At 40.6% G+C, this 17,368-nt stretch overlaps 1 protein-coding gene across 1 annotated transcript; it reads left to right on the forward strand.

The window, feature by feature from the left end:
* The first annotated feature begins 5,810 nt into the window (after nt 1–5,810).
* LOC103847682 lies at nt 5,811–7,999 on the forward strand. Its single transcript, XM_009124765.3, has 7 exons — nt 5,811–6,231; nt 6,331–6,420; nt 6,528–6,608; nt 6,693–6,824; nt 7,191–7,412; nt 7,498–7,596; nt 7,690–7,999. Exons 1-7 carry the CDS (start codon nt 6,001–6,003, stop codon nt 7,849–7,851), a joined length of 1,017 nt encoding a protein of 338 aa, XP_009123013.1. The 5' UTR covers nt 5,811–6,000; the 3' UTR covers nt 7,852–7,999.
* Nucleotides 8,000–17,368: the final 9,369 nt, after the last annotated feature.

A 17,368-nucleotide genomic window follows, 5' to 3' on the forward strand; every position in this document is an offset into this window, starting at 1 on the left:
CTTCAAGGCTCGCTTTCGCAAAGAACTCTTGGATATAGGTCAAAAAGAAGTGAACAGAGCTTGGTGGCAACCACCATTAAGTTTTGATTCATGGAAGTCTGTCCAATCTTGGTCACTGATCCTGCAATTTCAGATACTTGTCTGAAATCCTTGCATCCTATGATCGATACTCCCAAGGTAAAGCATTCACTTTATATTTATGCTAAGAAATGAAGTCAGTAGAGGGGATGTCAGACGTGAATTGATGAGTTGTGTTATGTTAGAAATGGTTGCTAAGCTAGGATATTGCATAATGTGCTTCTGTGATTAGGACTTTTTAGATGTGGTTGCAAAATTGTTGAGGAAAAGAATTCTCTGCTTTAAAATCTGTAGTTCCTAATATTTTCAAACCTCTTTCAGAGAGACTGCCTGTATGTTTTGCTTGAGGACAAGCAAAAGGGTAAGTCTGGGGAAGTTGATATACCTTGGATTTGACCCGTTTTCATCCATGGTATATAGGTGTTTTACTATATATATATCTATGTTTTCTACTCTTCTAGGTATGTTTTCAGGTTCAGGTGCATTTCGGAGTAAAGCTATGACTTTGGAGCATTTTGGAGCTTAAAGGACATTTAATCCGAGCTGACCATGTAGAGGTCGACGAGAGGAAGAACAATCGGTCGATGCGCATCCAGTGCTGTCGATCGACACCAAGAGATGCCTCGACATATGAAGATTAATATCGATCGATGTACACAAGTACCATCGATCGATGTCGAGACATTGGACACCCGACATTTTGGATCCAGCGGACTTGAAGCCCAAGTCTAAGCCAAATTACGAAAATACCCTGGCGAATTTTTAACTTAGTAGATTATATACTGCCTAAGTGTTTTGAGGTCAGGAAGAGCTTTTTGTTAAAGTTTTACTTTGAGAGAGAGAGAGAGAGTTTTGAAGAGAAGATCACTTGTGATTGGAACTCCTTGTTTTCATTTCTTTTCATCTATACTATGAATTCCCATGTCTTCATTGTCATGAATTGCTTTGCTATGTCTGAGTAGTTCATTTATTAGATCCAGGGTTCAGATAGGTTTGTGGGATTAGCCCCAAACTATAGATCTGCCTTGTTGTAATATTCATGATAGATTTGTATTCATGGCTTGTTTTAGCCTTGCTAACTAGAACATGATCATAGGATTGCATACTCAAGCACCCTTGTTATCCCATCCTGACATCTATCTATCATATTAGGACTGCCAGAGAGGGCTAACCGCCAATTTAGTATCTTAGTAGGGCATATCATACTCGCGCATAGGCCTGGCTAGAACCCGTCGATCGATGTCTTTAACTGACTATCGGTCGACGTAGGTAAAGGTGTATAGTACGACGTCCCTATAGGACCATCGATCGACACTCTTTCGTTGTCAACATACTAACCGTTGAGACACGAGATCTAGTTTGTTAACCAGTAAAACATGCGACAGCTGATCACTGAGTTAAGCGGTTGAGCTCTAACATATCATGCATGCAACAAATAGGCATATATAGATATTATAATCTCCAACACTTGAATAGTGTCCCTGCATCTATGATACCACTCAAATTACCCGAAGGAGTGTTACTCTCATCAAAAGAGGTTATGATGTAGGTATTAGGGATCGAATCCACAAGGAGCTAGGGAACAATTAAATCTAGTGTTTATTAATTCTAAGAGTTGTAAATGTTTAAATGAAATAGCAATAGTAACAAGCGAAGTAACTAGTAAATGTAACTTGGTTGGAAATGATATTAGATGCAGGGCCACTATTCAGGTGTTGGAGATTATAATACCTATAGATGCCTATTTGTTGCATGCATGATATATTAGAGCTCAACCGCTTAACTCAGTGATCAGCTGTCGCATGTTTCACTGGTTAACAGACTAGATCTCGTGTCTCAACGGTTAGTATGTCAACAACGAAAGAGTGTCGATCGATGGTCCTATTGGGACGTCGACCGATACACCTTTGCCAACGTCGATCGATAGTCAGTTGAGGACATCGATCGACGGGTTCTAGCCAGGCCTATGCGCGAGTATGATATGCCCTACTAAGATACTAAATTGGCGGTTAGCCCTCTCTAGCAGTCCTAATATGATAGATAGATGTGAGGATGGGATAACAAGAGTGCTTGAATATGCAATCCTATGATAAAGTTCTAGTTAGCAAGGCTAAAACAAGCAATGAATACAAATCTATCATGAATATCACAACAAGGCAGATCTATGGTTTGGGGCTAATCCCACAAACCTATCTGAACTCTGGATCTAATAATTGAACTACTCAGACATAGCAAAGCAATTCATAACAATGAAAAAATAGAAACTCATAGTATAGATGAAAAGAAATGATAACAAGGAGTTCCAATCACAAGTGATCTTCTCTCCAAAACTCTCTTCTCTCTCAAAGTAAAACTTGTAACAAAAAAGGTCTCTCTGCCGTCAAAAACCTTAGGCAGTATATAATCTACTAGGTTAAAAACTCGTCAGGGCATTTTCGTAATTTGGCTTGGCCTTGGGTTTTAAGTCTGCTGGATCCAAAATGTCGCGTGTCTGATGTCTCGACATCGATCGATGGTACTTGTGTACATTGATCGATATTAATCTTCATTTGTCGAGGTATCTCCTGGTATCGATCGTCAGCACTGGATGCGCATCGATCGATTGTTCTTCCTCTCGTCGACCTCTACGTGGTCAGCTCGGGTGAAATGTCCTTTAAGCTCCAAAATGCTCCAAAGTCATAGCTTTACTCCGAAATGCACCTGAACCTGAAAACATACCTAGAAGATTAGAAAACATAGATATATATATAGTAAAACACCTATATACCATGGATGAAAACGGGTCAAATCCAAGGTATATCAATCTAATATCATTTCAAACCAAGCTTTACATTTACTATTTACTTCGCTTGTTACTATTGCTATTTCATTTAAACATTTAAACTCTTAGAATTAATAAACACTAGATTTAATTGTTCCCTAACTCCTTGTGGATTTGATCCCTAAGTACTACATCTGAACCTCTTTTGATGAGAGTAACACTTCTTAGGGTAATTTGAGTGGTATCAGGTTGCAATATCATGACTGTGATCAATGCGAATGGAAGTAAGGTCTTACCTTTCGAGCGGCGGTTACCACTGCTAGTGCCAGCTTTTCCATTACGGGGTATCTAGTTTCGGCATCGACCAATGACCTACTTACATAGTATATCAGTCTTTGTTCTCCGCTTACCTTGCGGATCAGCACTTCGCTCACTGCGTGTTCGGAAGTTGTAACATATAGAAAGAGGGTCTCTCCTACGATTGGTTTCGATAGCACGGGGGCTCACTGATATATGCCTTAATTTCTTTTAGGGTGCAGTCGCATTCAGCGTTCCATTCGAACTTTTAATTTCCTTTTTAATAGCTTGTAGAAAGGAAACCATCTGTCGGTTCATTTGGAGATGAATCGGTTTAAAGCAGCTATTTTGCCGGTGAAGCGATGTACTTCTCGGATCAATCTCAGAGGTAAGGTGTCGATGAGCGCTGCGATCTGTTTTGGGTTGGCTTCGATTCCCCTTTCAGTCACGAGGTATCCGAGGAAATCTCCTGAGGCTACTCCGAAAGTGCATTTTGTAGGGTTCAGTTTCATTCCGAACTTGTTGAGGATGTTAAAACACTCTTGGAGCTGGAGAACGTGATTGCTGGCTCTCGACGACTTCACCAGCATGTCATCTATGTAGACCTCCATCATTCTTCCGAGTTGTTTGGAGAACATCTTGTTTACTAGTCTTTGGTAAGTGGCTCCGGCGTTCTTCAACTCGAATGGCATCACTTTGTAGCAGTATGTGCACCGCTCGGTGATTAAGCTCGTTTTTTCTTAGTCGTTATGGTTCATAAGGATCTTATTAAAGCCGGAAAATGCATCCATAAAGGAAAGTAGTTTGTGTCCAGCTGTGACTTCTACCAGCCGGTCGATGTGAGGTAACGAGAAGCTATCTTTTGGGCATGCTTTGTTGATATCTGTGAAATCGATACAAACTCTCCATTTTCCATTTTTCTTTTTTACTACGACTGGATTTGCGAGCCAGTCAGGGTATTGGACTTCTCGAATGGAACCGATTTTAAGAGCTTGTCAACTTCGTCGTTTACAGCCTTGGCTTGTTCAGGTCCTAGCTTTCTTCGTTTCTGATTGACAGGCTTAAACGTTGGGTCGCCGTTTAGGTCGTGGGAGGTGATACTGATGTCGATTCCGGGCATGTTTGCTGCGGACCACGCGAACGTTTTGATATTCTGCTTAAGGAAAGACAAAAGATCGTGTCTGACTTCAGGAGGAAGGTCGTTTCCGATGTTGATGCCTTTTTCTGGGGAGCTTTCGTTTAGAGCGACGACGCTCGATAGGTCTCTTGCGGGGTCTTTTACTGTGAGATTACGGATGAGTGAGACGTTCTCTCCTCGCAGGGGCATCCTTCGGAATCCGGTCATATAGCAGGCTCAGGATTTTTTTTGGCTCCTGCGTCCGGTCGATGATAAAAACTTCAAGCATTGGTGGTAAACTGAAGGGACCGTTTCATCTGGTGTAGCCAGGGACGTCCTACGATGGCGTCGAAGGGCATGAAATGATCGACTACGGTGAACCGGGTCTCCAGTTCGACGTCATAAGTTTTGGTGGTTAGTGGCACGATCCTAAGCGATTGGACCGCCTTTCCTTCGAAACTATTGTGGGGAGTCGTTTCGTGATCCATTACCGGGGTCGGTTGGCTAATCGATCGCACTTGTCTTTTGTGAAACGACATTGACGGTGCTTCTGGTGTCAACGAGAATCTTCGGAAAGATGGTGCTCGCAAGCTCCAACGTGATGACTACGGCATCGTCATGGGGCATGTCGAGCTTAGCAATTTTGTGTTTGTGGAAATTTATAGTCCCGGCTTCGCGTATTATCTCTTCGGAAGGTGCGACGCCCGACTTATTAGTTGCTTGTCGCGAGGTATCGGATTGTTTGTCACTCGAGGGACAATCTCGTCTTTGGAGAGAGATGCTTTGATCCTTCGTGTCGTGGACGATTTTTGACGACTTTGGTTTTCCCGATCTAGAGAGGTCGAGATTGATTGATTCGATGCAGTATGATCGTGCTTGGTTAGGATCCATAGTCGCGCTTAGGAAACTTAGATCGGTTTCTTAGCAAAGATGTTTTTCGTTTTTCGTCCCCACAATCGGCGCCAAAATATAGATCCTAAAATCTACACTAAGTATTTAGTAGTGATCGGGAGTTTAATCTAGGGAAGATAAATGATGCAGGCAACCATATCTTTAGAACACAACGATGTAATCATTTTCCATTAGGCAAAAATGGACTTTGTTGATGAGTAAAGATGAATACAATGAATGAATTGAGATCGAATGTTACAAAACGAGATCGATGAGATAAAAAAAACTAGATGAAAACAAGTTCGAAGCGTGGGTGTAACTCTTTCTAGGGTTTTTAACGTGTCATTTTTCTTATACGTCGATCTCTTCTTATAACGGGCAGCTCCTTTGATCTTCACAACCGTTCCGCGAACTCCGGTTCTTTGGATCGATCTATTTTACTGCTTGGTTGAAGTTGGGCTTCTTTCGTGGTTGCGTGGCCTAAGCTATTCAGGCCCAATTACTTAACTGACCAATATTGGGTCCAAAGTTATGGTTAAATAGAATCAAACTGGTTTGATTGAACCAGGTCGTTACAATATATAGACCGGATTTTAATGTATGTCAGTTCGATTGGATTCACTGGTTTTTGCTGGTATTTATCTGGTTTTGACTCATTTCTGCAGCTCTGGTCCAGTTTTCTTTTAAAAAGAATCGAAAGAAATCGATGGACAAGATCATCAGTTTTGTCTGTTTTTATGTTCTTCCACCGCGTGCCTAATCCCTTCCTCTTTGGATGATAAAACCCCAACTAGCGAACAAGCTTTCTCAAATTGACTAAACCGATCGTAATTGGACACAGTTTAGGGTTTCGAAGATGTGCTCGTTAACGATTCAGTTATCGCTCTTGCAATCACTATCTCGCCCCTCCTCGTCATTTTCTCCCAACCTTGAACCTAAACTCTCTACTTCCTCTGTGAGCTTTCCTCTGAAGATGAAGTCGAGAATTTGCAATAAAAGTTTGGTTCTGAGAGTTAAGTCTTATGGTTCTTCAAATAATCAGCCTTCTGATTCCTCTGCAGAGTTCACACCTCCCAGTGGCAACCTGGTAAATACTAATCTTTGGGTTTCGATGAAATGTTGTTTAGCGGCAGCTTCTTTGCTGTTCATAAACCTAATTTCGATGATTGGTTTTACTTTTGATAAGCCCAAAACCAGGAGGGATATTTTACTGGAGTATGTTCAGAATGTGAAACCTGAGTTTATGGAGTTGTTCGTTAAACGCGCGCCTAAACATGTAACGCTTCTGTTTTATTTTGAAGAAGACCATTTAAGAGCTAGAGCTTGTGATTTTCTATTTTTCTTGTAATCTGATTTTCTATGTTTCTTGTAATGTGATATCAGGTGGTTGATGCAATGCGACAGACTGTGACAAATATGATTGGAACGCTACCTCCCCAGTTTTTTGCCGTTACAGTCACCTCTGTGAGTACATTTTGTAATCATACGTTTCATTGTTTCACTATTAGCTGTGTCGTGTGTTTGTATTGATGGGATTTTGGGTTATAGGTTGCTGAAAACCTTGCACAGTTGATGATGAGCGTATTGATGACCGGATACATGTTCAGAAACGCTCAATATCGTCTTGAATTGCAACAAAGTTTAGAGCAGGTTGCTCTTCCTGAACCACGCAATAAAAGGGTAACAGTTTCAGGTTTTTAGTTCTTTTTTTGGTAGGTTGCTTTTTCTATAGAATTTTTACTTGTCCTGTCATTCCTTGCTTCCTCTCTCCAATAAGCCTTGTGTTAAGCTAGTGTTGGAGCATTGTAATTGAATTTTACTTTAATAAAAAAAAAACTATAACTGAATTTGTTAGCATGAGATGGAACAGATTAGTCTCGGATATTTGTTTTGTGAGTAGTTAAGAGCCTTCTTGCGTTAATTTTAGTTCTCTTCAGTGAATTAAATGAAAAAACCTATCACATTCTCTCTGTATCTTGATTATTATGTGCGTGTTCCATTTGTAAAATTATAAGTGATTCTGGTTTTCAATTCTGATTAAGCTAGGCGGATGATCAAGACTATGCACCTGGGACTCAAAAGAATGTATCAGGGGAAGTGATCAGATGGAATAACATTTCTGGTCCCGAGAAAATTGATGCGAAAAAGTATATCGAGCTTCTGGAAGCAGAGATCGAAGAACTCAACCGTCAAGTAGGGAGAAAATCTGCGAATGAGCAGAACGAAATTTTGGAGTTTCTAAAATCTCTCGAGCCTCAAAATCTTAAGGCATGGGAAGAACTCATGTATTCTTGTGAATTTGTCTCCATCAAATAATTTTATTTTCTCAATTTGAATGCTTTGAATTTCGTAGGAGCTTACAAGCACTGCAGGCGAAGATGTTGCTGTGGCTATGAATGCATTTATCAAGCGGCTTCTAGCTGTTTCGGACACAGATCCAAAGCAAATGAAGGTTATATGTCATCAACTTCTTTAGCTGAATCTTGTTCTTCGTTGTGTTTTGTTATATAACGTGACTGATATCAACGGCTCGGTGGCTGCACAGACGAATGTGACAGAGACAAGCGCAACGGACCTTGCAAAATTGTTGTATTGGCTAATGGTGGTTGGTTATAGCATTCGCAATATTGAGGTCCGGTTTGATATGGAACGTGTGCTTGGTACTAATGCGAAGCTCGCAGAGCTGCCTCCTGGTGAAATTATTTGAAAACCCGGAGCTTTTTTTTTTCCAAAAGAACACAGATTTCGTGATTGTTATTTTAGAATTGATCAAAACTTAATTTTCGGATAAGAACAATTGTGTAACATCTCTTTGTGGTACACAAAATGATTTAAAAAAAAAGTTAATTTGGTTATTAATGTCTCCAAAATATATTTACTTTTTGGTACGTTCCAGTTGTAAGGTACCGGAAAGTAATTCAAGATGTTAGGAGTGAACTTAAAAAATAATAATGCACCATTTGTCTCACATAATAGGGATTATGGGATGAGGACGAGGAGGGATTAGTAGTCATTGCTACAAGTTATTTTAGGCAAATATTTGAATCGTCTAACCCAAAGGATATAATTGAGACGCTATCAAAGGTTTCGACAACTATTACCAGAATGATAAATGCAGAGCTTACAGCCCCAGTAACTGAATGGGAAGTTAAATTGCGTTGTTCGCTATGCATCCGGAAAAAGTCTCAGGATCAGATGGAATGACAGCACTCTGTTATCAGAAGTTTTGGGATATTGTCAAAGATGATTTAACTCGTATGGTTAATCAATTCATTTTCAAATGGAGAAAGGCACAGGGCCTTAATGACACGAATATTTTCCTAATCCCTAAGACGACAAAACCGAATGAGATGACAAAATTTAGACCTATCAGTCTATGTAATGTCAGCTACAAGATAGTTTCTAAGGTCTTATGCCAGAGATTAAAGAAGGTTCTTCCACAGAGAATATCAGAGACCCAGTCAGCCTTCATAGCTAGGAGATAGATTACAGATAATATCATGATAGCTCAGGAGATGTTCCACGCTTTGAGAACTAAACCGGGAGGACGGGTTAAACGGATGGCCATAAAAACTTATATGAGCAAAGCATATGATAGGATGGAGTGGTCATTCATTGAGGCAGTCATGCGAAAGATGAGTTTTGCAGAAATGTGGATTGACTAGATTATGCGATGCATCACTTCGGTCAAGTATAAAGTCCTCATGAATGGAGAACCAAGGGGAAACATTGTTCCTGAGAGAGGTTTATGCCAAGGAGATCCTTTGTCTCCTTATATTTATTCTATGGACGGAAGCGCTCGTTAGCCTTCTTAATTAAGCAGAAAATCAAGGGAAGATAATGGGGATGCGAGTCGCTCGCGCTTGCCCCTCGATATCTCGCCTTCTCTTTGCTGATGATAGCCTTTTCTTCTGTAAAGTGGAGCCCCGTTAATGTTAAGAAATTATGAAAGTAGTGAGGAAGTATGAGAAAGCATCAAGTCAACGCATTAATTTTGACAAATCCTCATTACTCATTGGTAAAAGGGTTCCAGCAAATGATAGGCAGCAAATCAAGGATAGTCTTGGTATACAAAACGAAGGCGGGATGGGCTCATATTTAGAAATCCCAGAGGATATCAGTGGATCAAAGTGCAAATTATTTGCTTTTTTAAAGGAGAAGCTCTACATAGACTGAATGGCTGGACTCGTAGATGGTTATCGAATGGAGGAAAGGAGGTGTTGATTAAATCGATATTGTTAGCTCTTTCGACTTATGTCATGTCTAGCTTTCTGCTTCCTTCGGAGATATGTGAGAACCTAGCGAGTGCCATTGCACAGTTCTGGTGGAGCTCATCCTCCGAAAAGAGGGATCCATTGGGTTCCGTATGATCCATGAATTTAATCTAGCTCTTTTAGCTAAGCAGCTTTGGCGACTTGTGGAATTTCCGGATTCACTAGTAGCGAGAGTTCTTCGGGGAAGATATTATCATCTCAGTTCGCCGTTGTGAATGGGCACAGCAGATACCCCATCATATGTATGGACAAGTATAACTGCAGCGAGGAAGCTATTACTTTTGGGCATCAGAAGTAAGGTGCATTCAGGGTATGAAATTAATGTGTGGGAGGATCTTTGGATCCCTTCGACGCCAGCTAGACCGGCTCGGGCCCGGGCTCCAGCAGTGATCCCAAAGATGATCGTAAGCAGTCTTATCAATCCAGTTACAAAGGAATGGGATGTTCGATTACTAGAACAATATGTAGCTCAAGAAGATATTCCGCTGATTCGGAGTTTGGCCATAAGCCCTACCCATCGACGTGATACATTTTGCTGGATGTTCGAGTATGACAATCGGAACACGGACAAACCAAGCTCGGTCATTGCGCAATTATCGCACATGCACGCTATCCGGTCGCTACGTAGCAACCGAGCTCGAGCGTCCGTCCCACTCGGTCGCTACGTAGCGACCGAGCTCGAGCCAAAGCTTGGTCGCTACGTAGCGACCGAGCGTAGGACGGTTTACGCTTGGCGCGCAAAGAAGGATAAATGTCAAGTTTCCGCAGATAAATACGAAATTTTGAAGATAATTACGAAGATCGAAAAAATGGAATATCTCCATTTTATGCTATGACGGCTTAAGGGCAGAAGAGTAAAAGCGTAAACCGACCTTGGAGCGAGTATATAAGGAGTCCTAGGCGAGAGGCATGGGGGAGAACTTTTCAGAGCAAACTTAGCACTTAGAGCAATTTAGGCATATTTCCGTTTTTGTTATTCGAGCTGCGACTCAATTAGGTTACTGCCGTCTTAGGGTTTTAGAACTAGGAATCTCGCCGACAGCTCTCGTAGCCCAGGCTCTTACCTTGTTGTAACGCTCAAACACGAATTCAGAATAAGATATACTTTGCTCTCTTTTCGATTTCATATACTTTATCGTTGTTATTCTCGTGTTCTAATTACTTGGCGTGTGGTATTAGCAGATATCCGGGTCCTCTGGAAAATTAGGTTTTCCTAGTTTCTTTATTTAAACAAAAATCGACAGTGTGAATTTCGGTTCTCACAGTTTGGCTCTAGAAGGAGGGGGGGGGTACGAATCAATCTAACCCGAAAAGCCACATCACGCTCAATCAGACATGTCAACTGACGACGCAGATAACGTGCAGACTCCCCTTAACAGAGGCAGCGGCACCAATCTCCACACTCCAGCAGCGGACGTATCCGCAGCCAACGCACCAGCCAACGCCACAGCGCTCGAGGAGTTTAAAAAGATGTTCACCACCTATGAAAAAAGATCGGAAGAACAGGACAGGCTCGTGAGCACCTTGACCAAACAGGTTGAAACCTTAAAGGCAAGGACTCGAGAAATCCGTCCCCGCGGAACCACTAAAGTCCGCGGGAAAAGACTCGACTTCGCTACCCCACTTGATAGACCTGGAGTCGCGCGGGAATGACCTTCTGGTCAAAACCCTAGCGAAAAATCTCCCGTCGAAAAGGCGAACCCCGAAAGTCCTCCGCTTCCCGAAAAAGATTTGGAGGATAACGAAGTCGAACGCGTTGACCTGGATCCTAGCGATGTTACCAACGATACCGATGAGGACGTCGACAGACATCCAAGAAGGACCAGAAGCCGATCTGCTCGGGAAAGCTCTCCGTTCGACAAACCAATAACGGAAGAGGAGGAAATCCTCTATTGGAACGAACAAGAAGATCTGGCTGAAAAGCAAACCGAGCTCACTCGCAGTAAGCCTACAGGTTCAGAAATCTGCTGACGAGACGTCGGATATCCGCGATCTTCGCGACTATATCACCAAGACTGCGGCAGAAGTAAGAGCCGTAAAGTCTCAAATCCATGACGCTACTAGCGCTGCCCCCGAGATCAACATGCTGCTGGAAGGGGCTCGGAAGACCCCCTTCACCCCTCGCATCTCAGATATGAGGGTGTCCGATCCGGGAAAAAAGCAAAGTACCAAAGTATGACGGTACGACTGATCCGAAGGCGCACCTTCAGGTTTTCCACATTACGATGGGAAGAGCGAGACTGAAGGATGTCGAAAAAGACGCCGGCTATTGCTGCCTGTTCATCAAGAATTTGGAAGGAGCAGCCCTCGAATGGTTCGCACGCCTTAAGCGAAACTCTATTGGGAGTTTCCGACAGCTCGCATCGCAATTTCTCAAACAATTTCTATGTTCATAGATAGAGAAACTTTCAATGTCGATCTCTGGAGTCTGTCCCAGAGGGAAGACGAACCCCTCCGCGAATTCATCAGCTGATTCAAGCTGGTGATGTCCAGGGTCAGCGGGATAAGCGACAAAGTGGCCATCGACGCACTCAGAAAGACGCTCTGGTATAAGTCGAAATTCAGAAAATGGATAACCCTCGGCAAACCGCGGATGATTCAGGACGCCCTCCACAAGGAAATAGACTACATCATAATCGAGGAAGAAACGAAAGTTTTGTCGCAAAAACATAAGTCGGCAAGACCATCCTCGAAAGACGTAGATCCGAAAGCAAAAAAGAAGAACTCTCGTAACGACAGGTATGTCCATCACGAGGGGGAAGATCTCCAAGGAGCGCACAATTATACGATCAATTCGGACCAAGGCCGAACCACGGGTAATACGTGGACCCGCCATCAAGGATATGAAAAAACACCTTCTGCGAGTTCCACCAGTCCCGGGGACACTCCATGACTAACTGCAAAGTCTTGGGAGCAAGGGTGGCCACGAAGCTACTCGCTGGAGAGCTGTCGGAAGTAACCAGCATGAAAGATCTGATCCTCGATTCCGATCGCCCTCCAAAGACGGGCAGAAATCCGCCCGCAGAAATCCATCAGAAATCCGCCCACCCGTAAACTGTAGGACGGTTTACGCTTGGCGCTCAAGGAAGGATAAATGTCAAGTTTCCGCGGATAAATACAAAATTTTGAAGATAATTACGAAGATCGGAAAAAATGGAATATCTCTATTTTATGCTATGACGGCTTAAGGGCAGAAGAGTAAAAGCGTAAACCGACCTTGGAGCGAGTATATAAAGAGTCCTAGGCGAGACATTGGGGGAGAACTTTTCAGAGCAAACTTAGCACTTGGAGCAATTTAGGCATATTTCCGTTTTTGTTATTCGAACTGTGACTCAATTAGGTTACTGCCGTCTTAGGGTTTTAGAACTAGGAATCTCGCCGACAGCTCTCGTAGCCCAGGCTCTTACATTGTTGTAACGCTCAAACGCGAATTCAGAATAAGATCTACTTTGCTCTCTTTTCGATTTCTTATACTTTATCGTTGTTATTCTCGTGTTCTGATTGCTTGGCGTGTGGTATTAGCAGATATCCGGGACCTCTGGAAAATTAGGGTTTTCCTAGTTTCCTTATATAAACAGAAATCGACAGTGCGAATTTCGGTTCCCACATTGGAGCTACTCAAAGAACGGACAATATACTGTTAAATCGGAGTATTGGGTTGCTACAAACTTGATGAGGGATGAGGAGGATTTAGAAGTTCTACAACCCATCATTACAAAACTCCAAGCCTTTGCTTCGAAGGTAAAAGCGCCACAAAAGATCTGCCATCTTATATGGTAATTAATATCAGGACAAGTAGCAATAACAAGGAATCTGGTACGCCGTAATATGCGATGTGACAATTATTGTCCAAGATGTGGAGCACCAGAAGAGACCGTTACTCACGCTATCTTTGAGTGTCCACCGGCCTTACAAGCATGGGAATTATCATCAACACCATCGAGCCCTGAAATTTTCCTTATACCAAGTATTTATGCTAATATGGACTATCTTTTTTGGAGAAAGAATGGTATTCTGGAGCCAGAAGATGATAGAGATCCTTATCCTTGGATAATTTGGTACATATGGAAAGCTAGAAATGACAAGTTGTTTAGAGGCATAAATAGAGATCCATTGGAACTAGTCAGGTATGCAGAGAGTGAGTGCCGAGCTTGGTACAACGCAAGAGACACTGAACCAATTCTGCCACATGTACAGACTAATGAAGAAACACAAGTCTTAAGCTTGGGTAATATATATATGGTGGATGGTTCATGGACCTCTACAGCTCAGTTTAGTGGAATGGGATGAGTTTGGAAGGATACAATGGGGAAGATACAACTCATGGGATCAAGGAACTTGCAGAGGAGGGAGACATCGTTACACTCAGAACTGGAAGCGCTACAGTGGGCAATGGAAGCATGATACAACACTCGACCTGTCAGAGGTTTGGGACGGACTGCAAGGATCTGATTGTGATGTTAGAACAGCCACAAGATTGGCCCAACTTCTCAACAGAGCTGGAAATCATTCAAACTCTTCGGTTGTATTTTTCGGACTTCAAGATCAGCTACTTTCCAAGGATGCAGAATGAGATTGTGGATTCCCTAGCTATGAATGCAGGCTCTTTTCATAGATCTTTGTGTTTTATTGGTTCTTCTCTTCCGGTCTGGCTCCCCAGGCCACCTCAAGTTTGAGTAATAGAATAGCCGTTTGCCGTCAAAAAAAAAAAATAGGGACTATGGGTGGAGTGAGTGGGTGTGGGAGGTCCATTAACCATGTACAATCGAGATGTTATAAATAATATCAGAGATGAGTTCATACGAGGTTTACATGTGTGGGTTCAACCTAACATAGATTACAATCATGGAGTGCAATAAGTACATTGCTATGAGTGATTGTAATATCATGATTTATGGTTTACAAAAAGATTTAAAATAATTGATTTGACTCTATCTATATTATCAAAGTGCAATTATCTTTTTAGTCACGTTTATAAAAAACTCCAAAGTGACATATACTTGAGCTTGAGTAGTTAAATAATAGATGAAGAATTAATTAATGATATTGTGCAAGTTAAGTCACAATACCGAAAAGGATCATTGGTGATTACAAGATCAGTAAACAAATTTATTGAGTCTCTAAAAATTAACACACTGCATTTCGCATGAAATGGAGCCGACAAACAAAGTGAATAGGCATAGAAAACCCATTACCCATATTCAATCGGAGCTTGAAAAATTGGTTATTGCAAAAATACAATAGTTTTTAATTTAATTTTCAGATATCTTAAAATTCAAAAATATACCATAGACAAAAGCTTCAATCTTTTATCAGTTTTGCTTAGGGATGAACCACGCAGGTGGCGAACCTCATAGATTTGAAGCATGTTTTTGTGAAATATTGTTTTATGTCCATTACTGTAGAAATATGATTCGTAAATTGGAAATTAGCAACTTATTTGAATGGTCACCACTATCATTTTTCCTAACAATAATTATATCAAAGTAAACTAAATCTGAATTGAAAAGCGGAATAGTTGAAACCAAATCAATATAAAACATATTTGAAAGAGAATTTCGATCATTTTATTCAAGCTTATCTATTATTGTGTTTGTTGTTTTATGTATATTTCTATCATAGGACTTGGGTAAAACTTTTTACATTGCTAAAATATGTCAATTTGGAAAGCGAAAAAAGATTATATCATCTGTGTGGATAGCATCATTGCTTATCAGTTGAGAATAGTATTTATAGTGAAACTCTCATAAGAGTATTTTAATTTATTTTGTATCCTATATCAAAGCTTCAAATTATGAATGTAAATGTGAGAGATTTCGTAATATATACTTTATCCCAATTATATTGTCATGTGAACCTTCTTTAGAATCACCTTGTCATGTTAAAATGAGTTTTCCATGTTCCATCCACGTAACACCATTTTCTATCACCCATTCCTTGATTTGATTGAATAAGATAATTTATCTTTGAAATTTGAGAGTATTGAAGTTTTGTTTCTACCCACAAACATAATTCTATTTATGCGATAAACATATTCTCTTGTCGATTGACATTTTTTCTTGTAAATCTTATCATTTCTGTTTTAAGATATACCACATTATCAAAATAAAGATACTATATTCATTATCGATCGGAGATTTCCATAATAGAATATCCATATTTGAATAGACCGAAGACACTAGAAAAACATCAAAGTTACAAGGAATTTTAGAGAGGCTCCACATTTGAATAGTCATAGGACATTCAAAGAGAACATCCTTTATTGATTTCTATTCCGTTCCATATAGTCTATATTATATAAGTACTATATTTAATTCAATGTGTGTAAACTTTTAGTAACATATAAGCATTCATGAATTACATAGAAAATGTTTCAGTCTTATAGGGTTGTAAGTTCCAAGAAATAGCCAATAGTGGTTTTGTATCCCGTCCCCACTTAATTATTCTTACCACAATTTTGAATGTATGGACTAATCAAAATTTCCACTGTTAATAAGTGGTTTTGGAATTTTTTTTTTGAGGCGAAGATAGTAAGAACGTTCTTTGATTCTTCTCGAAACCAGTTTCTTCTCTTGATTTTCTATATTGTTGAATGCCGGATTAGGTCTGGTTAATTTTAATTGCTCGTTAGATTGTTAGATCCTAATGGTTGCTAGGTTCTAGGTTACTAGATGCATATTCATACCGCATAAAAATGCTCATATTGTTAAAGGAGATACTTTACTGATTGTGTTGATGTGAGATATTGTTTGTGTTATTGCTTTATGATTGTTTATACTTGTTTGAAAGTTAGATTACTAGAGGGAATTGAATGAATAGGATATTAGATGCATAAAACGGATTGGGTGAATGACTGAGAGGATGGGACTATATGTTGGATATGAGTGGTCGTGAAGTGTTGAACAGTGAAGAGGAAGAGTGTGAAAAATTGATGTGTGGGGCGCTGGCTTTGGGTGTGTGGACTTCCGGTTTGGTAGGGATATGATCTGTGTTTACGCGCATCAGCCTTGGGGTGGCAACATCTTCTATTGTGTGTTCGGGCGGTTTGCCTCTTTGGAGGGACAACAACGGATGTGAGTGAAATGTGTAATGATGAGACGTGTGTGATTGCATGTGTGTATAGTGTAGTGGAATGTTTATCGTAAATGTGTCTTGTTGCGTATTCATGCGGCTAGTCAATCCTCGTTCTACATTAAACCATATGGTTGCTCATGCGGGGAGACTGGTCTAGAAGGTGGTCTCATTGAGTAATCCATTTATTCATGCCCTGCACTCTATCTCCATTTCCCTTTTCCTCTTGCAGAAGTGTAAACAGAAGTAATGGATATCTGTTGGGTTAGTGTATTTAAGAAGAAGAAAATGTGATGGGACCCTCAAACCATTCACAAGACGGGTATTACAACATCCATCAACAAAGTAATCATCCATCCAAAATTTTGAAGACTGTCTTGCATTTAACTTGCAATAAAAAATAGCAAAATCTATAATATGGTGGAAGCTTAACCTATGCGCTAGGCTCATATTTACCGTCCGACTCATGTCTAATAAATTTTCGAACATTGATAATAAGAAATAGAGAAATCAAGAAAAATATCTTTTGATTTTGGATACATTTGCTTATATTAGGTAAGCGGTGCGACTACCGAAGAACCATTATCATTAGGTCTAGGACCTAGTCATCTAGTTATGAATTCCAAAGGATGTACTTCGTAAAGAACTTTTGGTTTTATTATCGTCGGGTTAATCTGGTTTGAAGTTTTAGTAAACCAAGAACTGGAACAAAGATTGTCTTGGGCATTGAGCGCCAAGTTCATTGTCTCATAAATTCAGTGTTAAAATATTTTACATCGACGTTGCTTCTCGCTGCGAAATGGAGGAATTATTGTTAGAGAAGGGATTTGCTCTCTTCTTAAAGCCCATCAAACAATGAATTCAAATATTGAGATGAAG

This window comes from Brassica rapa, chromosome A02 (genome assembly GCF_000309985.2).
Source record: "Brassica rapa cultivar Chiifu-401-42 chromosome A02, CAAS_Brap_v3.01, whole genome shotgun sequence".
NCBI lineage: Eukaryota > Viridiplantae > Streptophyta > Magnoliopsida > Brassicales > Brassicaceae > Brassica > Brassica rapa.

Bases quoted from the DNA above. Each gene is read 5' to 3' on its own strand.
- LOC103847682 (XM_009124765.3), top strand. From the start codon at position 6,001: ATGTGCTCGTTAACGATTCAGTTATCGCTCTTGCAATCACTATCTCGC. The intron at 6,825-7,190 runs GTAACAGTTTCA...TGATTAAGCTAG, and splicing joins CTGAACCACGCAATAAAAGG to GCGGATGATCAAGACTATGC. The intron at 7,597-7,689 runs GTTATATGTCAT...GTGGCTGCACAG, and splicing joins CAGATCCAAAGCAAATGAAG to ACGAATGTGACAGAGACAAG.